General features: G+C 31.6%; 1 protein-coding gene across 1 annotated transcript; it reads left to right on the top strand.

Moving 5' to 3' along the window:
- Positions 1–8,846: 8,846 nt before the first annotated feature.
- On the top strand, positions 8,847–22,769 carry LOC139490215 (neuromedin-K receptor-like). Its single transcript, XM_071277064.1, has 5 exons — positions 8,847–8,870; positions 9,817–10,494; positions 17,075–17,178; positions 18,085–18,175; positions 22,629–22,769. Exons 1-5 carry the CDS (start codon positions 8,847–8,849, stop codon positions 22,767–22,769), a joined length of 1,038 nt encoding a protein of 345 aa, XP_071133165.1.
- The last annotated feature ends 2,045 nt before the right edge of the window (positions 22,770–24,814 follow it).

Below are 24,814 nucleotides of genomic sequence, written 5' to 3'. Positions count from 1 at the left end.
GAAGCATAAATTCTTGTTATTGTCCTTTTTTCTGTTGAACTAATTGGAGAAATAAAGGTTATATCGAAATGAAAAAAGAACTTTGCAAAAATTTACAATTATTTAGTTAATGTAAAGCTTATTTGAAAACAATAATAAAAAAATATAGGTCACCGATGAGTTAAAGAAGATATTTCAATTTTAATGCCAAAAAAATGGCATTTTTGCACCAAAAGAAGATAATTTGGAGCTTTTTCAATGATAAATTAAGGCAACAGTAGTATACCGCTGTTCAAAATTGATAAATCGATAGAGAAAAAAACAAATCTGGGTTACAAACTAAAACTGAGGGAAACTTATCTAATATAAGAGAACTACACACAACAGAGACACACCACCGAAACGTAATATACAGAGAAACAAACTATAATGTAACAATGACCATTTTCCTGACTTAGTACAGGGCATTTTATGAACAAATGGTGGGTTGAACCTGATTTTGTGGCATGCCAAACCTCCCGCTTTAATGGTAGTGTTAATTAAATTACATTTAAATTACAACATTACACGACAGGGTTACAATAAATAAATAGGAAAAAATATATTACAGAGAAACAAACGAATGATGGCCATCCAAAGATAACAGGTTAAAAAATGTTTTATGTTTTTACATAAAAACATTCTAAAAGTCATCTGGGGCCAATCAGAATCGATTTTTTTGGTTGATTTTGAACCATATCACAAAGTAATAACTGATAGTGTATTAAATAAAACTAGTCATTCGGGTAGGAAGACTTCCATAATTTGATTCATAAACTATGTAGTATATTATTTGAGAAGAAAACTGTATTTTGATATTGTTCCTTAATAATTCAGTGGTTAGTATATCATTTTATAAAAATTAAAAATAAATAAAGATAAATCTGGAATAGAATTGTGCAAAGACAATATACGAAAAAAAATATTTGAAGATCAGCTGAATTTGTCTCTAATATAATCAACGTGAAAGGTATTAATTGTTTCATTATCGGTAATTATATAACTTTTCCACTGTTTCGGTTCTTATACAGCCCTTGGATGATGTAAACTTCCCCCAATAAAGTGTATGGTGTAATGGTGTCTGGCATTTGGTGCAATGATATTAGGTGCATGATGGTATGGTGTAAGGAAAATGGTGTAGTGGTGTAACGTGAGATCAGGAATTGTGTAAATGACTGGTGCACGACATTTAAAACAATGCAAAATATTGATAAGAACTGATTTTTATACATTAATTTACAATATTGTGATCAAAATTCGTTTTTTCAAATAAATGCACGCTTTCTTTAAAACTAAATTGCATTATGGTGTAAGGTGTATGGTGCAAATGTGTAACGTGTATGGTGTGATAGCACAATATGTATGATGAAATGGTGTATGGTGTTAGCGGGAAGTTTACACCATGCTAGTACTGTACATCTTTAGCTTTCAATACTTATTATTAGTCTTTGAGCTTTCCAAATGATGATAAATCTAACAAGGCGCTTTGCACGCAAGAAATGAAAAATACTAGTTATCAGCGACATATGTTTTTCTTCTTTTAAATCATGTAAATCATGTAGTCAGATGTGTTGTATGTCTGACGATGATGGACGCTTTCAACGACAATGTCTGGCTTTATGTATGTCTCAAATGTATTTTTTTTTTTTTTTACAGTTTTGTCCCAATAAGTGTCACATTTACCTTTATTGTCTAATTGGGTTGCTTTCCCGATTTCTATGGATATAACGGAACAATTCCCACCTGTATAAAACGCCTGTCGTATAGGTGGGAAATTTTGCTCACAATCAAATCAGGTTTAACCCACAATGTTCTTCGGAAAATGCCAATACCCAGTCAGGCATTATATAACATTTGTGTTTCACGTGTTCGCTAATTGAGTTTTTTATTTGTTGTTTACTGCCGTTTATTAAATTTGTCTTTTCGTAATACTTGTTCTTGCTTTTCATTACTTTGCGAAGAGACATATAACTATAACTTGATATTCAACAAATCAGCTACCTCTGTCTACTGGTTACAGAAAGAGTTGAATAAGTATTATTGTTTTGTAAAATGATAAAAAAAATATGACAAACAGATTCAATTAGCTTGAATGGAGAAACTATGTTAAAATAAAAACAAGTAGAGTAAACATATTCAAACTGCTGATGTTAACCTGGTGTAATGTATTTGAATTAGGGTGTGGGTTGATCATTCATTGTTTGTGTTTCTTTTTTATAATAAAAAATATAAGATTATAAAATAAATATAATTATGACTGTCTTGATCACACAAGCATACATTAAGAAAAAAATTTGGCTGTGACCAATTTTGTTTGGTATTGCGTTCTCATGTGATCAGGACAGTCATAATTATATTTATATATGTTTACCTCTTCAACGGTACTGATGAACTTAGTTTCTCTGACTAACTAACTAATACTCTTCATGTCGGTTGGCATATAAGGCTAAAGTTCGCTGAACACCTCTTCAATTATATTTGTATTTACTATTTTCATAACAACTAGTTTTTGTAACCTTCCAAAGATCTGTAAATTTCTGTATTTTGTATAGTACGATGCCTTCATCAGAGAAGTTTACCAATCAACAATTCCCTCTGCTCATTTATATCAATGTACAAACAAGTTTCTGTCTGGTAGAACCGTTTATATATTACCGAGATTGAGATATGAATTCCCCATCGCAATAATGTAAATGTGTATGTTATATGCAAAATAATGACTTCAATAGAGTTATATATGTATTACAGTACATTCAAAAGTAATAATTGACATATTTTCACAAAGGAATCATAACATTGACAGCATATATTTCTATACACTGTGGTTAAAAGTAAATAAAAAATTATTTATGTCAGCAATGCATGCAAGACAATAACAATCAAAACCAAGGAGTAAACAAAGATTCACAAAACCAAAGGACATTTACATCAACAGTTATAAACAATAATTAAGAAACAACACGAACTCCACTGAAAACCGGGAGTGAAATCAGGTGCTCCGGAAGGGTAAGCATTTCCTGCACCACTTTTGTCAAAATGGCCAATCAGCTCATAATAGCGACCGTAAAATTTCTTGAGTGATGACTTTAATTTGATTGATTCATAGCCCTGTCTTAACAACTTTTGAGAAAGTAGTATTCCTCGTTCAACAAAAGCAACATACGTTGAGCTAGTTCTAGAGTAACGTATCAATTGAGACAAATATACTCCATATGCTGGTGCAACTGCAACAATGTGTGTCTGATGAATAAAATTTAAAACAACAAAACGACCGAACTTTTTTGTTGATTTTTGTTCAATTACGTTAGTTCACCCAATCATAGTCAATGTTTGTTAAACCATATAGCTGTTATTTTAGTGAAGTTTCCTCTTATAGTTGGTATGTCCCCCTCGGTTTTAATTTTAAAGCTGGATTGGTTTTATCACAATCGATGTGTTACAGCCGTATACTATGGTTGCTTTTATTTAATATATGATACCACTCTTGACAGACTTAAAACAACTAACAATCAGTCTACAAACTCCGTCCACGTGACTTATAAACACTTAATAACAATGTTAAGCTGTATACGAGGTAAAAGATGATATAATCAAAGGTTCACGAGTTACTTACATGTACAATTAATAGCTAATGTTATGAAAAAAATTTGAAATGATAACTTGAATATCCTCACTCTAAAATTATGGATGATCTGAAGGCTTTTTTTTCAGATATTTAACTGCTACATGATACCAGAATATAATTATAACTAATAAGGCTAGGATAAATCACATTTCCAACTATATCCAAAAATGTACATATTCTATCATACAATGAGCAAATAAAGGCAACAGTAGTATACCGATGTTCAAACTCATAAATCCATGGACAACTCCTAGTTTTCATGCTGTTAGGCTACCGGACGGGTAGAATCCTCGGGGACAGATTGTCCACCAGCAGAGATTCCGGTATAGTATATTTGCTGTTTTGTTGTTGTTGTTGTTGTTTTTATTTATTAAGAAACACAGTTAAAAGCTAGTGATCTAGTTAAAAAGAAGACAGTTCATTTGACATACATTACTTCTTATTTGAAAGAAATGAATTTACGTAAAATAATTTGACTTAGATCATTATCTATTTAATAGTTTTGCCCTATAAAGAAATCTTTAAAAGAATCTGTAGATTCTTATATATCTATCTAAAAGGTAAAATCACAAAGATACTAAACTCAGATAAAGACCACCTTGCTAGATATATCATCAACAAGTATTACCAAAATTGCTACTCCACCTCCACATCCTCTGTTGATTTTTTTTTTAACAAAGTCGGATTTGAATTCGAACATTATTGCACATTTATGATCATGAACTGAAAAACGTTGATGCAAGACAATACTGCCAAAGTAACATTTAGGCAAATGTTAAAGAAATTCAAAAGCATATGGTCATTTTGTCTGATGTGTTTGAGCTTTTGAATTTGCCATATGCATTTGATAAGAAACTTTTCATTTTGATTTTTCCTCGGAGTTCAGTATTTTTGTGATTTTACTTTTTGTTTATATAAGTAGAAGTATACGTGTTATATCACAATTCTTATATAAGACTCAATATAACAGTATACACGTTAATTTGAAATAAACCGTGTTTGCTTTTATTTGTTCAACAATGTATAACAAAATAGAAATTGTTTAAACTTATTGAACCAGTTATATAGGCAAGAAGCAAAAAGATAAAATGAATTATGTTCAAAATGAATAACACTACCAAACAGTTAGAAGTTTATTAACTGATTATTGTTTCAAGTAACATAATTCATATTTAAGTATGGCAGCCGACAGTTTCAACTTTGAAGCCAGGACGTTATATTTTATAACATTGTATATCCAATATGTTTGTCATCAAGTAAGGTACTAGTAATTGCTAATCTACTTTTAGTATATTGTGTAAAACACTTTACGAGATCAATTTAATACATCTGTCTTAATCTTTTATATAAATATTTCATTACCAGCGTTTTTAATTTTTTGTAATTACTTTATTTATAATAGTGTATTATTTTATATAATATCATAATCTAAAAATCAATTTTTAATTCCCATGATATATATGAAGATTTGTAAAAATATTTTGTTTCTTTTCTGTATGGATCATTTGAAAAATTGATAAACAAAATGTAGGTTGTTCAGATTCAGATTATATCTTATTGAATTTAAAAAGTCTTCTTCGTTCTAAATCTACCTCTTATTTTTGACTTATAATTACAATAGTTTTGATCTTTACTTAATTAAAAGAATGTCTATCTTTTTCAAGTCTTTTCTTTCTGTTATAGACATGATAGATGTTAAACCGAAACTTATTAAGATGTCAACAAGAAAATTACAAACCCCTAAAACGACAAAATCAAAACTGCTGACATGTTTCGGACTTAGTACGCATATTTTTCAAACATCTTAAAGAAGAAAATGGTACATTAAATCTTGTTTCATATCTAGCTCAACTTCTAGTCTTGTCTTTTTGTTACTTTACTTTTTATGCCCCACCTACGATAATATAGGGACATTATGTTTTCTGGTCTGTGCGTCTGTTCATCCGTTTGTATGGCCTTACGTCGTACCGTTCGTCCATCCTTTTGTTCGTTCGTTCGTTCGTTCGTTCGTCCGGACGTCCGTCCGGACGTATGTCCAACTTCAGGTTAGAGTTTTTGGGTAAGGTAGTTTTTGATGAAATTGAAGTCCAATTCATTTAAAACATAGTACATGTTCCCTATGGTATGATCTTTGAACATAGAAAATGATAGTGCGAGTTGGGCATCTGTATATTATGGGCACATTCCTGTATGCTACCGACGAGTCTTTTAAGATTTGCTGTCATTGGAAATTGGAAAAGTCAAAGAAGAAAAACGGGAAATTAAGTACGGAAAGTTTAGGTCGTAACTACAATCCACTTCCCTTTCATGAATGTGACCTACCGAATTAGACTATTTACCGGATTTGTAAGCACATAAGCAACACGACGGGTGCCACATGTGGAGCAGGATCTGCTTACCCTTCCGGAGCACCTGAGATCACCCCTAGTTTTTGTCGGGGTTCGTGTTGTTTTTTCTTTGGTTGTCTATGTTGTGTCATGTGTACTATTGTTTTTCTGTTTGTCTTTTTTCATTTTTAGCCATGGCGTTGTCAGTTTGTTTTAGATTGATGAGTTTGACTGTCCCTTTGGTGTCTTTCGTTCCTCTTTTATCAAACATATCGGCTTGTTATCAGGTTTGAGTTCGGTTTTATGAAATGTATGGTACTCAGTGCTCTTCAATGTAATGTATGATCACGTCATTTGTTTTTAAAGAAAACAATTATATCCACTATATTTGAAATTAATTCAAGAATAAGAGATGTGATACGACTGCAAGTAAAAGCCTTTTGATTTATATCGAACTATTAGATTTGTCAATTTATAAACGAAAATAATCTTAAAAAGGGTAGAGAAATGTTAAACTTGTACTACCTCCACTTGTTATGTGAATGTACAAATTAAGGTTATCTAAATTGTGTTTTTTCTTGTCATTTGTCTTTGTGGTATTGTCCAAAGAGACGATTGTTGGTGGTTGGTATATGTTATATTCTACATCTGTTTTAAGGAGGCTCGCGGGTATAAGATTTTTAGAAAAAAAATAACCTTTTATTTTACATTACAAATTTTTTTAATTACTTTTAGTAGTTGTTACTTTATCATATGGTACAAACATCATTCCAAAACATTAATTCGTGTTGACCCCAGGTGACTTTTAAAATGTCGATTTCATTTAAAAAGCTCTAAATTATCTCCCTTTTGGTGCAAAAATGCCATTTTATGGCTTTAATTTTGAAACACTTTTTTAACTCATCGGTGACCTATATTTTTTATTGTTGTTTTCGAATAAGCTGTACATACACTATAAATTGTAAAATTTAAGCGATTTCTGTAATTAAGTTCTTTTTTTATTTCGATATTACCGCTATTTCTACTATTAGTTCAGCAGAAAAAAGGACATTAACAAAAATGTATGCTTCTTTCAAAGGCAGATTGTGAGCGTAAATGAACGGTGACCCCATTTTTGTAGTTCATTTTTCTATTACGGATAAGATAACGTTCATTTATAGAAAAATGTAGCGAAATCCTATATTAGATAAAAAAAAATCATTTAGACCCGCGAGCCCCCTTAAGGTAGCTAGTTTTTGGTGGGTTTCGTATTGCTTCGTCTTTAGTTTCCTATGTTGTATTTAATTAACTATTGTATGTGACTTTGAATGTCCCTCTTGTATTTTTGTATGGATGTTGGTGGTTGGTATGTTATATTCTACATCTGTTTTAAGGGAGCTAGTTTTTGGTGGGTTGTGTATTAATTCGTCTTTAGTTTCCTATGTTGTATTTTATGAACTATTGTTTGTGTGTTTGTCTCTTTGTTTTTCAGACATGTTGTTTTCAGATATCTTCGAGTATGACTTTGAAAGTCCCTCTGGTATCTTTCCCACGTTCCTACTCTCATAAATTGGCGCTCGTCGTCCGTTTTCTTTTCTTAAAAGTCCTATCCACTGCATTAAATATTATCCAGTACAAAGAATGTAGCTAGTTTCATTGATCGTATGAAAATGTTGTAAACTAGTTAGTGTAACTGTAAGTGTAATTCTTGTCTTTACACTAAAACACATAGAAAACAGATGTTTGTATACATATACGGGATTCGAAATCACACCATTGATACCATACATCACCAGTCGCTTAGCGTTATGTCCAGAGCTCTGGACCACTTGACCACATCCGCTATATAGCCGTAGATCCGCTTTAAAAAATAAAACTCCAATATTCGTAGTGTAACCTTGTCACGGTAGGCGAATATTGAAAAAGACACAAGACATGTATGTGATAATGTTATATCAGTACTTCATATATGTTTAGACAACATTATAATTGATGTGTATGTTAAATAATTACGAAAGGATTACATTCAATATGGCAAGTATTTTATTTTTGTCTCGAAAAAGAAGGGTATTAACAAACTCGAGCTGTAAATTACGAAAATGCAGCTCATGATATTAAAAGTATTTTCCTGATGAGTTCTTGTTATTTGGTTTTGAAATTTCATTAATTAGTCGTTTCTGTCAAAATAATTTTGTTTCTTCTGTTTTCTGATATATTATACATTTTTGTAAAAGTTTGAGTAAGTCATTTCAGAGATAAGAAGTCGTCACTAGTGATCTTAAATGTTTCAAATTAAATGATTCTAAAACTAAAATATTTAAGCAAACGTCATATTTCAAACTTTTAAAACATCACTGACCTAAATACAACTTGGTTAAGGCAGAACAGTATGTCCAATTCTTGTATAACAAACAATCAATAATGATGGTATCTTGTTTAACATTATTTCAAACCCTACGTCCATTCTGGCAATACAAAGTTCATTATACCATGTTAGTTGATCAGATGTAAAATAAAATAATCGCTACTGAATTCTTTTGGCAAGCAAAATAAAATCAATGAGAGGTACTAAAAACAAAACGTGTTTGAAGTTGCACTTGTTCTAGATTACATGTTTCAATAAAAGGAATAGACTTAAAAAATAGATAAATAATCTTCAAATCAAAATAAAATTACAGTTTACCGACTTAATATGCATAATTCAATACTTTATATAATATTAAATAAGATTTTATAACCATTAAGTATAAATTGTTTACTTTTTAAAAGTGTTGTATGCAGACAATAGTAGATTGTTTATGTTAAATTGATGTACAACTTCGACTAATGTATTGTGAATGTCTACGTTGAAGTTCAAGAGCATTGATGGCCCCAAATTCTCAAAAAGTTGTGCGAAAATGGCCTGGGATAAGAAAATCCTAGTATTTCGAATAGTTCATACTTTTGCAAACAGTAAATTTATTCTAATAACCATATAATTGATATTCATGTCAACACAAATTGCTGACTGCAGGGCTGATGCTATCATCAGGGACAAAATGTCCACCATCAGCGGCATCAAACTAGTGGTGTAAATAGTAATTAACGGTACCAGGATAATAATTTGAAACGCCAGACGGGCGTTTTGTCTACATACAACTCATCAGTGATGTTCAGCTCTAATGAGTTAGAAAGCCAAACAATCACAATGTATGCCTGGAATAAGAAAACCCTTAGAATTTCATTGTATTTCGAATAATTCATACTTTTGCAAACAGTGAATCTAAGCACTTTTAACATGCTTGTTTAGTACATTATCAGGGTTATAAATTTCTATTTAGGACATATATACGTGAATCATTTGAGGTTAGTTGCCCCTGTCTAAAATCACTAAAATGTCAAATAACACGCAGTGACATATTTCCCCTGAAAATTAAGAAGATATTAAAATTGATATAAAAGTTTGATTCATTAAAATGAAAAGTCAAACATTCAACACAATTTGCACATTTTATATTTAAAGTCATCCTTGTTCCTCTCATTATTGTAACTACACCAATCGAATCTACTATGAGCTGGAAAATTACTTGTCAATGATTTCTTAATGATACAATCATATACAGACTGTTAGTAATTCACAAGGCAGCCGATTGTATGGTTTTCTATTGGATTGAGTAAAGTATTAGAGACGTCGTGTGGAATTAAATGCTTTTGAAAAACTATTGGATAATGTATAACGCGTGAAACTGTATAATTGTTTTAGTAACTATTGGTAAATAAGACTGACAATGGCCTTTTCTGACTATGACAGTTTTAAGCAACATTTCAATTTAACTGAAAAGGATATTGAAAATATATATCAAAACTTAAAGAACAAATCTAATATAGCAACTGCATCTCCGGAAATTGTGGTTGTTTTTGGCACTTCTGTATGGACTTATTTCACTTGTTGCTGTGTTGGGGAATGGCTTAGTGATATTAGTGGTACTAACAAAAAATAATATGCAAACTTTAACTAACATATTCATTGCCAATTTGGCATGTTCAGATGTTGCCTTAGGAATATTTGTTATACCATTTCAATTTCAAACAGCAATTTTGCAGCGCTGGGTTGTTGCTGAATTTATGTGCAATATGGCTCCGTTTGTTAAAAATTTATCCGTGAATGTCAGTGTTTTATCCTTAACTTTGATCGCCATTGATAGGTATATGGCTGTCTTACATCCACTTCATGCCGGCTTTCACAAAACCGTGGCAATTGTTGTGTTATTAATAATATGGCTTGTTAGTACACTATCAGCTGTACCATATGCGTTATTTCATACAATTGAAATTATGTTTAAATTAAAGGACTTACCGGAGAGGAAAATGTGCGTAGTAAAATGGCCATCAGAAAATTTCCGTATATTGTACGGTGCATACTTGATTCTACTTCAATATGTTGTCCCTTTAAGTATAATAACATTCTCATATATACGTATTACGTGTCGTATATGGGGAAATACACTGCCAGGGAACGAAACGTGCTTACCAAGAGGCAGAGCAAGGAACAACAACCGGAAAAAGGTAGGCAATCATTTTTGGTACGTGTAGTTGACACAAAAAAAATATTGAAGAATAACCTATAATCAAAAACTGCTATCTGCTTAAAACCTCCATTTATAATAAAATGAGAGTATTGTCTACAACTTAGATTTTATTTGAACAATAATTCCCCTTTTATTCCTTAAAAAAAAGAATAATCTATAATCAAAAACTGATATCTGCTTTAACCCTCAATTTATTATAAATTGAGAGTCTTGTCTACAACTTAGATTTTATTTGAACGATAGTTTCCCGTTTCTTCCTAAAAAGATAATACTACTAAATCCCGATTGCAGCGTGCTAACATATTTTTCATATAGATTTTAAACAGTTTGAGCTAATACCTTAATAATCAAACGTACATGTATGTAGTAAAAGGCGCAACCCAGACTGTGAACACAAGCTTCTAATTATATATATAATATAAAAGTAAAAGGTGACTTATTGGTCCATTTGGCTGGGTGTATTTTATATGTAATTATATTTTGTACAAATTTATGTTTTATGCTGATTTACACATGTCACTATTACAAACAATTTACTTACGTACTTGCTTACTATTTGAAACTTATTTAGTATGTTGCGCTCAAAAGAAAAATGAAGAAAAAAACGAAAAGTCAGGGATGTCATTTTGTGGTTTTCGTCAAGGTGGTTGTTATCGTGTAAATGAGAAGAGATTGTATCGCATTGTTTTTTATTTCCATCTTTCTTTTTGAATATAAATGATTTGTAATTGTTTTATGAGGTCTCCACTTAAAATAAAACCGAAACCCTTCACCCTGCTGTATCATATTAATCTTCTGTTTAAGTGGAATAAATCAATTTCCACAGAAAAAACATAATGATCTTACATCAACTTTAAAGATTATGCATAACATTATTTTTATAATCTGATACTTCAGAACGTTGTAACATTTTCTTATCGTGAGAAGTGAAATAAAATAACTGTCAATGTTATTATCGTTTAGTTTTGCTATGTTTGTGTCAGAATAATAACCGTTTCAATAACGTAGAGTATCATAGTAGCATTCTAATCCAGGCAGAACACAAAGGAAAAAGGATGTTTGATTAAATTCGATAAAGATACATTTGGAATGTAGGTCAAAGCCATAAGTCAACATCAAGCTATTATGCAAGCAATCATAGTACAAGTAAATGTTTTATCTTGAAGGTAAAAACTGTTTTCTCTTTCGTATACATCACTTAAGAAATAAGCTCTTTAATAATTTTAGTTATTCGAATAATATGTATTCCAAATTACAGGTTTGTTTTTATTTTTATGTATTTAACAGCAATTATGTGTCAATAGCCTTACAGTGTTGATGTTTTGACAAATTAAAGAAATTGGACGATTTTTGTGCAAGTGTTCTCCCTACCTTTCTTTTTTCCTTTTGTATTCAAGACCAACATAAGAAAAACGTATTTTTGTCGATTTTTATTTTTACGTTTCACATGCTTGAGCTATACACATAGTAAAACAAAAATCTGACCATTTAACTGTAAAAAGAGAGACCGAAGACACCAAAGTTACATTTAAAATCATAAGTTAAATACAAACTGACAACGCCAAAGCTAACAAAGAAAAATATACAAAATTTTGAACTAAAATACACAAATACAACATAGTAAACTAAAAAAATTAGCAAATCGAACCGCATCTAAAACTGGGGGGGGGGATGCTTTTAGGTGCTCTAGGAGGGTAGGCCTATCTTGCTCCACGTGTGGAACTCGTCCTAATGAATATAAAATACGAACCTTGTAATACGTCTCATTCAATAGGTCACATTCGTAAACGAAGAGACGGTTTTTCAGTTACGACATTAGGAAAACAACCCCTATCATCTGTGAAACTGATATTCCATAACATTCAATCAACTCGTGATGGGGTATGTAAAATTTTCGAATGCACACTTACTATAAATTTTGCCTAAATAAGTTCTTACATTTCATGCTCTTCAACTTCATAGTTGTTCGCCTTTTTTAACTTTTCTTATTCGAGCAACACTGATGCGTCTTTTACAAATATTCAGTCCTAGTATCTATGTTGAGTTAATTTTCATTTGCAAATTCTTCAAATATATTGCATGTGTTGGTCCTGGTTTACAAGTTTATAAATAAAAACTACATATTAAGTTATATATAGGGAATAACAAGCATCTGGCACAAAATTTTTGTATTTACTTTATACTGGTTATTTAAATTGTAAATTCATACTATCAATCCAAAATCTTGGTTTTACTGTTGATACAACAAAATAAATGAGTTTAATTCAATCTAATTTAAATATTTTAACAACACTATTCATGGAGGTAATTGGTTATAATTTATTTGGGATGAAGCAGACATATAACAAATTGACTAGTTATATTCCTTAAATGCTGCTGAATATATATAAATGTTCATGTTACTAATAGTAATGTGTTTTACAAGCTTAAACAACGATGAGTTATTAATTAGACCTTTTACAGGAAATGCTGTTTATGAGCACTTAACAGTCCCATCATATGTTAGAAACACACAACATGATAACAAACTATAATTAATTGGGGAGGACTATCAATGTTTTGTTGATATTGTCGTTTGTTCTTGAGGGGGTGTTTTTTTGTAACGTCTTTATGTGAGTTGATTACTCCAATTCGGTTTGATTTTATATTTATAGATTAATTAGAAAATATCTGTTGTTGAATGTTGTTATTTTCCTGGGTCAATATATTGAAACGAGTGTTAGTATTTATGAAGATGTATTATGTTAATGTATACGGTACTTGCAACCTAAGTCGTAACTATTTCAGCGATCAATCAGTGGTCACCGATCATTCACCTTTTAGTCAATGTTTACGTCAAACTACAATGCATATGGTTGCAAGTACTGTCCCCAAAGCGCTAAGTCAGCTATAAAAGCCAAATATTAATATATATTATAGTTCATGATAAATTTAACATTATTCTGCGTGATAACATTCCAAGATAAGCATTTTTGTTTATTCCTGTTGTTATAAACATGTTAAAACAATGTGTTTTAATTTGATCTAGTTCTGCTGAAAATGTTGAACTCAGTTAAGAATATAAATATTCGTTGTTCTTTGATTGAGGAAATATTTCAATTAGTTGTTTGAATAAAATATAGATTTATATAGTGTTGAGTATGTCAATTTTGTTCTGACTTGAACTATTATTTAAACCAGGCTGTCGTGAATAACTTCATATCTTTTTTTTTTATCCCAAATACATTAAAAAAAAAACTGATTAAAGTCGTGTGTTAAAATTTATGTAACTGTAATTCAGTGCGTGTAACTTATACCAGATAGCAATTTGTATAATGTTTGTGGCGTCATCCCCATATGCACATCAACAGAAAATATATACTGAAACTAATCATTTTAACCATACTAATTGATTCAGACTTCAAAAACCACATCAGGGTTCCGTTATTCAATACAACTCATTGTGAAAATTAAATGTATCTTAGAACTCTCTGAAAACGAATATCCGTATAGCATTAAGCTGTCATTAGTAACATAATACTGGAAACTATTTTTTTCCTGTTCCTGTCGTTTGTTTTTATGCTTAGTCTATGCAAACGGGTTTCATTTAATAACCCACTTATTCCCAAATGAGATCACTGTACTAATGGAAAAAGAAAACTTTTCATTTCAAAAAGCATTGTAGAAATTCTATATCCAAAGTACGTGAAGTGACGATTTCTTTTTGTATGATAATATATTTGAATCTGAGACCATCAATATTTTTTCTGGGCAATCCCTAAATGTGGTAACAAATTATAATAAATATTTGATGGAATGATCTCCTGGCTCGTGAATACGACCAATGATCTCATGACAAATGAATACATGCAATCATTTTGATTTGACACAATATAAGCATGCAGTGAAAAAAAAGCAATAACCTACTTGCCAGTGAATACGAATAATATCCTCACGGCCAGTGAATACAAACAATTACGTCCTGGCCAGTGAAAAATAGAACAAAAGCCTCGTGGCCAATGAAAACAATCGATACCCTTCTGGCTAATGAATACGATCAATAGCTTCATGGCCAGTGAATACGAGCAATATCCTCCTGGCCAATGAATCCGAGTAATAACCACCTGGCAAGTGCATACAATCAATAGCCTCCTGGCCAGTTAATACAATCAATAGCTTCCTGGTCAGTGAATACAATCAATAGCCTCCTGGTCAGTGAATACGAGCAATTAGCTACTAGCCAGTGAATACGAGCAATAGCATCTTGGCCAACGACAACAATCAATACCAATACCCTTATGACCAGTGAATACGAGCAATAGCCTCCTCGCCAATGAATACAAGTAATAATCACCTGGCCAGTGAATACAATCAATAGCCTCCAGGTCAGTGAATATTAGGAACTGGCTATTCAATTCGAGCTATACCCCTCTGACCGTGAATACAAGCAAAATTCCTATGGTCAGTAAATACGAGTAATCCCCACCTGATCAGTGAATACGAGCAATAGCCTCCTGGCTAGTGAATAAAAGCAATACCCTCCTGGCCTGTGAATACGAGCAATAACCTCATTCAAAGCTTTCAAAGCGTAAATATCTCTGCAAATATGTTCGATATAATAAATATTTTCTTAAATCCCTTTACCCTATAAATATATAGGGATGTTTCAATCATTTACCAAGTTTTTGACCAAGAACAAATAAAATAACAGTCTATACTTTGTTTATGTTTGTCACTCTCTGTAATCTTTACTTTTAAGTACAAAATGGCCATTCACACTAAAATTCATTTACAAAAATGTTGAAAATGATAAAATTGTCAATCTTTTAGTTTGGGATAACATCATTGATATACGTGTCTAATCAATCATTCAATTGGCACACAGGTCTTAAATGGGCACTAGCTGTTAAATTCATGTTCACCAATTTGACTCAAATTCTCATATTTTATTTATAACAATGTAAAACATTTTTCCAAACTATCAAAAGTATAAAAAAAACAATTTACAGGCCATGGTCTCAGTAAGATTTAGCTTTGTTTCGTGTGAATTTTAGCCTAGACGCCACTTATTAACTTTCGAGTTGACCTTCTATGACCATATGAAAGAGGGACGAAAGATACCAAAGGGACAGTCAAACTCATAAATCTAAAACAAACTGACAACGCCATGGCTAAAAATGAAAAAAGACAAACAGAAAAACAATAGTACACATAACACAACATAGAAAACTAAAGAATAAACAACACGAACCCCACCAAAAACTAGAGGTGATCTCAGGTGCTCCGGAAGGGTAAGCAGATCCTGCTTCACATGTGGCACCCGTCGTGTTGCTTATGTGATTACAAATCCGGTTAATAGTCTAATTAGCGATGTTAACATAATCATCGTTATAAATAGATTAAGCAACTTATGCAATTGGATTTTTATATGTCTGTTAGATTTTGTATTAAAGATTAAAAATTGGTTCATCGTCGTTTATTTTCCTTCGTAAAAATGATCTTTTTGTGGATCGAATCAGTCAATCAAATTACTTACCTTTGTTTCACTTTCAATGTTGATATTCTTTTTCTTTAAATGACCGTACACGAACAATGCATGCGTTATTCTATCTTTTAACTGGGTTAAATTGGAGGTCACATGAATAAGGATTTAATGAGGTCAAAATATTCACTTGCAAGTGAATAATTCATTTTCAATTGTTATTAGCTTAATTTGACAAAATTGAACCATTTTAGCTGCTAAAAGCGAATTATTATTTCACTATTTCACTTTCATTAATGATTGAACAAAACAAATCATACTTTAGATTTTTTATATATCTCGTAGCTAGTACCCCTTTAAGGTCTTAAACCCCGTAATTGAAAAAAAAAATGCAATCAAAATAAGATTGTTGATTAATGCTAAGTTTATCATAGAGCTTGATTACCATCCTGTTTTTTTTTATTAAACTATTCATCACACAAGTAGCTCTCTTGTTTCAAATCGTTTGACATAAATATGTCAAGGAGACGAAATTATTTTAGATACACGTATATTCAATTATTCATCAACGCAAAACAAATGCTGCAACCTTTTGCTAAACATTCAATTTTTAAGCTTTAATAAAAAGTAATCAATGATGCCAGCTATAACTTATACTATGAGTTCAAGTGTTAACCGAAAACTGGTTAATTTAGACTTTGTTAAACCACACAAAGGCATACGCACTATGTTAAGCATCTGGATAAATAATTTGGTGTTCAGTAAATGCATGCTAATATCCCTATATAATCTGACAATAAGAATAAATGAATCGATTTTCTTGTAATATGTCGAAAAATAGAATCGTTGTAATATTTTGAAGATTAATTATTATTTGCAAGATATGTACTTGACATATAATGACAAGAACGCTGTGATAGATAACTCAACAATTGCCTTTTAACAATAAATGTTCAATAATTTAACAAAATTGATACATAACTAAAAAAGTGAATAAAACGATCATAACTATAACAATAAAAATTGTTAATTGGCAAAACCAGATTTTGTTATTTATATTTTAATAATAAAGACATAACTTACATATTTCTTGTAGGTCGTAAAGATGCTTATTATAGTGGTATGTTTATTTGCGTTTTGTTGGCTACCTGTTCAGATCTACAACTTACTGTTAGTTATATACAAAGACAAAGTTAACAAGTAAGTATGGCATATGTACATGTACATGTTAAAAAGTATAATCACAATTTGATTTCAGACCCATAGATTAGATAAGAGAGTGACGAAAGATACATGAGGGACAGTTAAACACATAGATAGAAAATAAACTGATAACGCCATGGCAAAAAAAAACGACAAACATACAAATGATAGTACAGAAAACACAACATAGAAAACTAAAGACTAAGCAGCACGAACCCCTACATAAACTGGGGGTGATATCAGGTGCCTCGGAAGGGTAAGAAGATCCTGTTCCACATGTTGCACCCGTTGTGTTGCTTATGTTATTACAAATCCGGTAGATAGTATATTTCGGTAGGTCAAGGTAAAGAGTATCGTAGTTACGACATAAGGAACATATTCGATATCATCTGTGAAACGGTTATTTCATAACGGTCAACTAACTCGTGATGGCGTCCGTAAAGTTTACGAAGGGATGATTTCAACTTTTACAATTGGGAAGCTGAAATTATCTCTTTTGTCGTAAAGTATTGTTTTCAACCAACCCTCATTGTCAGTTTCTAGATTTAAGTTAAGATATGAGGCAGACTTAGCTGTATCTGTAATTTCCTTTATCTCCAAGAAGAGTGGCACAATTGATTCCCATTGGAATTCCGACAGTCTGTAAAAAAACACCTCCTGCAAACGTAACAAATATGTTAATGAACAAATCAAGCATCTTGATAATGTCAGTTTCAGACAATTTTGGGTTTGAATCAGAGTGATTTTAGATATGTCATTAAAAAATGTAACAACTATTTCTACGCACATACTAGTACTTCTAATGGAAACATTTTATGAATAAATCTCAAAAGTGAATTGAACATAACTTTCATATAAGAAAATGCTTCTAATAACCATGAGGTGTAATGTTTTATTTTGTAGATTTGAATATATCAACATCATTTGGTTGTGCTTTAATTGGCTAGCGATGAGCAATGCTTGTTATAATCCATTCATTTACGGATTACTAAACGTGAGTGTTTTTTTTTTACTTTATACATTTGAACAAGTATGTTTTTTCCAATATTCCGTTGTTGTATGCAAAGTTCAGCAGACGTTCATTGCAAATATCTTGGTGATTAATTACTGGTATGCGTTGATCATAAGACGATTGGTCTATCAAAAAGGAAAGCCCGACGGAAGTTAAAAGTTGAGACGGAACTACCATCATAAAACCAACCTACGTCTGTGTTGAAGATCTATTGATGGCCTTGTGCTGTTTTCTTCTCTTTATCGTGTTGTTGTCCTTTTGACACTTTCTTTATTGCGATTCTCAATTTCATTTAGTTTAAAGCTTAATTTTGGAAACATTTGGTTCAATTCTGTTGAGTCTTGTTTGTTGTGGTTTTCTTGTTATTTGACAGGCTATTCAACGGCGTTATTATTTGTTGGATATATTGATATTGCATTATCAAAAATGTCTTATCTGTTATATCTGCCATACATAAAAGCATCTTGAGGTAACGAGTTGCAAGGACTTTAATCATAGACCAAATATTGAAAGTAAAGGACACGAAGTTGATTCGTGTGGTGTTTCTAAACCGTTTGATTTGAACGTTTTAGCAAGATAATGTATCGACAGGTTGTACATGTTGTAGATATATAGATTCCTACACTGCAACAAGTGTATTACGATATTTCTCCACTCGAGACAGTTTAATTTTATTATTTAAAGCGCGAGGCTTGCCGAGCATTTTAAATAATTAAATTTAACTGTCGAGAGTGGAGAAATATCGTAATACACGAGTTAGAGTGTCGGAATCTATTTCTCTGATGACTTTAATCATTCTTTTTCAAAGGTTTTCAGAAACTTGTGTTCTTTATATGCAACGTCATCAGGCAAGGTCGCCTTTTTTCATGACGTTACAATAGGAAAATTGAGAAGAAAACAAAACATTTTGACGTCATAATCCAATTTCGACTAATCATTTGCCGAGAACAGATTTTTCACTAGTGAGGAGAAATATTTTTCTCACACCAGTCAGGAAATGTAAAAATAGCACAAAAATTAGAGAAACTTCTTTGTCTACCAATTGAGTCGCTATAATAACAGACTTATTCTGTGCTGTTGTGAATTACATTGCATGGCAACACTCAGTATATAACCGGCTTATTTCCATTTAATTGATAAATTAAACAACAGAAACCGTTATTTTGATCACGTCAATTCATTTGAATACTCACAGATATGTACTTAGTGTCTTTTTTATGTTAGACATTAAGGATCGGTAAATACACTGACATGTTCTATATGTGTTTTGATTATCAACGATTACATTCGTTTGACATGTTTAAGCTTTTAACTTTGCTATTTGATTACTGACTTTCTGTTTTAATTTTTTCACGGAGTTCTGTATTTTTGATATTTTCCTTTTTTTTTCCCTTAGTGTCAATCTGATAAGTTACGCCTCTTTCAACAGATTTTTATAGTTTGTTCTTCATGTTCTTATGTTATGCTGATGTACAACTGTCCGAGGTTAGAGAATAACTGAACTCTAACAAACACATATCCTGTATGAGCTTGACCAAAGCCAGTAGCCTGTAGGTCAGTGGTTTGCGGTTGTTCGTGTCTAGATCTATCATTATTGTTTTTTTATAAACTGTTTTGATATAAATAAAAAGTCTATTTTCTTAAATGATTTGTTTAATATTGTTCATGACTGGACCCTTTAATTCCGACTTATCAGTATGTTTTTGATCGTTTGATGCCGTGCGGAGGTTTATAAAGGATTACTTCCTCTTCAGTTTAACTGTAATGGACAGTGCCCTTCAATCAATGACTGACATGACGACCAATTAAATTGTTATAAACAGAAAAATATGTAATGATGAAAGCTCTCACATTACTTTCATATCTTCGGAGTAACCTAACCAAGTGCATACACAAAGATCATTTACTTTAAGGGCCAAAAGTGAAAAGATCAAGGGGTAAACTATGTAATTACAAAACACTATATTGTTTGTAATCACATATCTATTACATTTACTATCTTTAACTAATTATAAAAACTCGCAGAACGTTTCTCCACGAGCGGTGATGTTATAATGATATATTGTAGGCGACATTTGCAATTGTTTTTCAATAATAACTATGACATTCCGCACTGCTCTCCCAAACTTATCAATTCAAAGAAACTGAGGGATCCAAACGAGCTCCAAACATGCGAATCCTTTCTTAGTAAAAATATCAAAATTGGCAATAAGACACAAATTGTAACTTTCTATTTGAATTGGTCTATATACTAATTGTATTCAAAGCCAGCACTGTTATAATCAGTCTTCGTTGTTTGCGGAAGCAAAAGTGGCTAGAGAGAATCTTTGACATTCGGTTCGAAAACTGATAGTCCTATATATTTGAGTTCGGAGTCCGTTTACCCGATAATTTTGAGATTCAAACTCAGAACCTCTTGGAATGCGAATGATACAAAAGCTAGAACGATTTGATTACGGACATTTCGTTTTGAGTTTTCCTCAATTTTCAGTATTTTTGTTACCTTACTTTTAGACCATTTGGTCATAGATTCCAGTTCCAATTACACAACATTTTGGGTTTCCAAATATATTTTGAAACACAGACATATCATCATGATCATATCGGTCAATCATTCAAAAATTCAAAAATAATGTGTGTCGGTTTCAGTTATTCACAAATCTAGCTGTGAGGGCTATATATTTTGTAAGAATTGATATAGGTCACAGTTGATACCGATTCTTATATGCTTTAATCAAATCAGAGGAATACAGGTTACCCACAAAAATGAATGGAATCGCACAAATTTGTATAGGGAAAGACCGAGTTTTTGCAAAAATGATCACACCTTTAAACATTATTTATAAATTTCATTCCACCAACATAGATACAAATATAAAACGTTTTGAAATTGGAAAGGGTGCAATTATGAATAAACTTATATGTATCTATGTTAAATAATGGTTAGATGGTACTTCTATAAGGTGGAGTAGTATTTTAACAGAAAATGGAAATAAACGTTTTTCAAAATATAATAGTAAGAAAGAATATGGAATTGTATAATCACTAATTTATCATTTCGGTCTTCCTGTGATATTCCTTAAATAGTCTTCTCGAAATTAAATCATTATTGATATACAGGTATAATTACGTCTATAATTGAAAATTAATGTTATCATCAAAGGAATAATCATGTTTATTACTGATATCTGCACCAACATGTCATTAGGTAATTTCACTTATTGCACATTTATTGCAATACGTGCATAAAATGACACCTTGAGATGACTAGTTTAGTTCACAATAATTGTGTGCATTAAAATAATCATCGAAGTGAACCTTTTGGTGGTTTTTAAGTATTCCAAAAGAGGGTCGAAAGATACCAGAGGGAAATTAAAAAAAAAGTTAAAGACAAACAGACAAATAATAGTAAATTAAAAGTTATATATCTCCAAATAATTTCAGTTATTGTGCATTTATAGCAATACGTGTATGACGAGTCACCTTGGTGTGACTAGTTTAGTACACAATAATTGTGCGCATTAAGACAATCATCGAAGTCAATTTCCCAATTGGTTTTCTAGTATTGTAAAAGATATCTATCGCTAAATAAAATAATGATAACATAAATGTTTCTTCAGCAGTGACATGATACCTGTTATGTTTCATAGCTGAAAGAAAAGAAAAACAAATGATAACGGACGTGAAAGGCTTCCAATATAAATGATTTTTAAAGACATTTACAAATATTATATGCCCCTTTTCTTGTAAATCTAGGTCAAGATTAGAACGCGTAAAACTAGACATTAAAACTAGACCTAAAATATTGACACTAGGGCGTAATAAGAACGATATGTCTTATCCTTACATTTGTGGATGTCATTGCAAACTAGACGTAATGGGAACGATATATATACTCTAATATTTGTGAACGTCAATACCAGCTACGGCGTAATAAGAACGATGAAACTTCTTTAATCATGTTGATATTTCTTATTTAACTTCGTTTTACCCTTGGTAAAAGGTTGACTTATTTTTCATAATAACTTAACTCAACATTTTTACACATCGCTTTTCATGGGTTGTTTATACTGTCTTGTCGAACAGCTTTCAAAAAATCTCATGGATCACATTGGAGTGAAACATAAAAAAAAATCGTTTTTGAGTAAATTTAATGGATAACATACTCACTTTGTTAAAACACGTTAACTACATAGAATTGAGAATGGAAATGAGGAATGTGTCAAAGAGACAACAATCCGACCATAGAAATAACAACAGCAGAAGGTCACTAAAAGGTCTTCAATGTAGCGAGAAATTCCTGCACCCGGAGGCGTCCTTCAGCTGGCCCCTAAACATACATATAACAGATGCATTAAAATATAGTGAAGAACTAAAAGGGGGCTTACAATTTTGAATAGATTTACGGGTTTATATGACTTTTTTTCTTTTGCAGGAGAAGTTTAAAAAGGAGTTCAAGAATTTGTTGACAACATGTGCATGTTGTTGTAAGCAGTATCGAAAGAATTCAATTGGACAACGAAGTTGTTACACAGAAATGGCAATTCGAGGAAATAGTTCAAGAAGTCTTAGCTAAATACTATTTCCCAGACATAAACGTTTTGTCCAGATATAAACTATGTTAATATGATAATCAGGAAAACATTATTTTCCGATATATATTATTTTTTTCGATTCCTTTATGTATAATTATGTATAAACCCAGGTATGTTGTTTCAACCTTTTGATAATTTCATTAATCTTCGTTATCATATAACATTGTATAATTATCATCATTATTATCACTGTAACCGTCATCTTTTTGCTAACATATTCATCGGTGAAGCATATTTCTAGCCGATAAGTTTACAACCAGTAATTATGACGAGTTCTATATTTTTTTTATAAAGTAATCATCACCAATCGTGTTATATTTGTTAATGATTGTAACGTGGATATATCACATTTAATCAAGTAATAAACTTAAGAAAATATCACAACTTGTTACATTTTGTTTTGATTAAGCAAGGCAAATTGATTGCTTATTAAACAGGAGAACTTACGTGATAGTTCAAATTCATTTTAACATCAGCACAAATCATGTTCGTACTGGGGTCTCATTGGCCGAGTTGTAGAAGTAGATATTGTTGTAATTACTAGCAAGTCAACACTGAGGTTGTGAGTTCGAACACCGCTCGTGTGGGTGCACTCGACTCTAATCTTAATTGACTAAGATTGTCTGTTTTCCTATCGAAGGTCGGTGTTTTTTTCCGGGCACTCCGGCCTCCTCCACTATTAAAAACTATTGAATAGTATAACTGCGGTGCTAAAACGTAGTGTAAAAACACAACAAAAAAACAACCGAATCATGTTCACTGTACATCTGAAATAAAATAATGGTGTTATGACTGCTACATAACAAAATATGGATACAAGATTTATTTAGTTGTAAGTTAAAGTGAATGAACATTTTTTCTCGAACAGAATATTTTACTGTTATATTAATGACGCTTGACTGTTTATATAAATGTAAATGGTCACTTCCGATGCTGGTTTCAAGTGTGCCTGTCATGATTTGATAGATGTAATGTAAAAATTGGTACATAACTGATGCTTCTGATTTGCAACTGATGATAGAGATAAAAGAACCTTTATAGTTGAATTTTATGGTTAGCGAATTTTTTCCCCGAATATTTAAGTTATCGAGGATAAAAACTGATAAATTTTTACATATCTATTTATAGTAGATTTGGAAACAAGTTATTGCAACATATATTAATCCTTTTAACTAAGGGTGTGAGTGCTGCTATGTAGCAGCATTAGCTTGCTCTTTTTAGAAATCTACAAGGCTGTCTTTTACGTGCAAGAGATAAGTCTCTCTCTTAACGTGGGTCAGCCATTTATCGTTCCCTTCCGACGGACTATCATCGTTTCTCAAGACCATACTCGCAAATGGGGTCAAGGGAGAGCCAAAAATACATTTCCTGAACTTTTTTCCCAAGAACGATGATCGCACAAGGAAACTTGTCTGATGCGCTCACTACTCCACTACGACTCTATTTCAATGTGAAGATTTTGCACGCTATTGAATTATTTCCAAGATAGTTCATACACTTGACGTAAGGAAATATAATGAACACAAGAATAACTTTCCTTGATGGTTGACTAAATATTTGTTTCCCTTCCTGAAAATCAAACCGTTCTTAATACAATATTTGAAATATAACACCTTCATGAACAGCGAAATCGAAGATGAAAACAAACAATATAAGACTGATCGTTCTGATGTTTGTATAAAACAAGCAAATATCTAGATAGAAAACAATCTGACAATACCACTGCAAAAAACGATTACAAACCAAAAACAAAAATTTGAGACAATTTACAAAGTACACCATTAGAAATTAAAGACTGATCAACACAAAAATGTTGGATGAATAAGTAAATAAAACAGTACCATATCGGTGTTCAAAAGTAAAAAAACAATGATTGAGAGATCACACATCCACATTCGTGTTATATGATTAAACCGGTGAAAGCACATCAAATGAAAGAGGAAAACAAAGAGACAACATTAACAAAGAACTGCATAACCTGGTACACAACATGGTAAAACAAGGGTGGATTGGACTAATTTTCATG

This window comes from Mytilus edulis, chromosome 9, assembly GCF_963676685.1.
Source record: "Mytilus edulis chromosome 9, xbMytEdul2.2, whole genome shotgun sequence".
Lineage (NCBI taxonomy): Eukaryota > Metazoa > Mollusca > Bivalvia > Mytilida > Mytilidae > Mytilus > Mytilus edulis.
Note: the sequence above shows the minus strand (reverse complement) of the source record. Positions and strands in the feature narration are given on the sequence as shown.

Bases quoted from the DNA above. Each gene is read 5' to 3' on its own strand.
- LOC139490215 (XM_071277064.1), top strand. From the start codon at position 8,847: ATGGCCTGGGATAAGAAAATCCTA. The intron at 17,179-18,084 runs GTAAGTATGGCA...TTTATTTTGTAG, and splicing joins TACAAAGACAAAGTTAACAA to ATTTGAATATATCAACATCA. The intron at 18,176-22,628 runs GTGAGTGTTTTT...TTTCTTTTGCAG, and splicing joins TCATTTACGGATTACTAAAC to GAGAAGTTTAAAAAGGAGTT.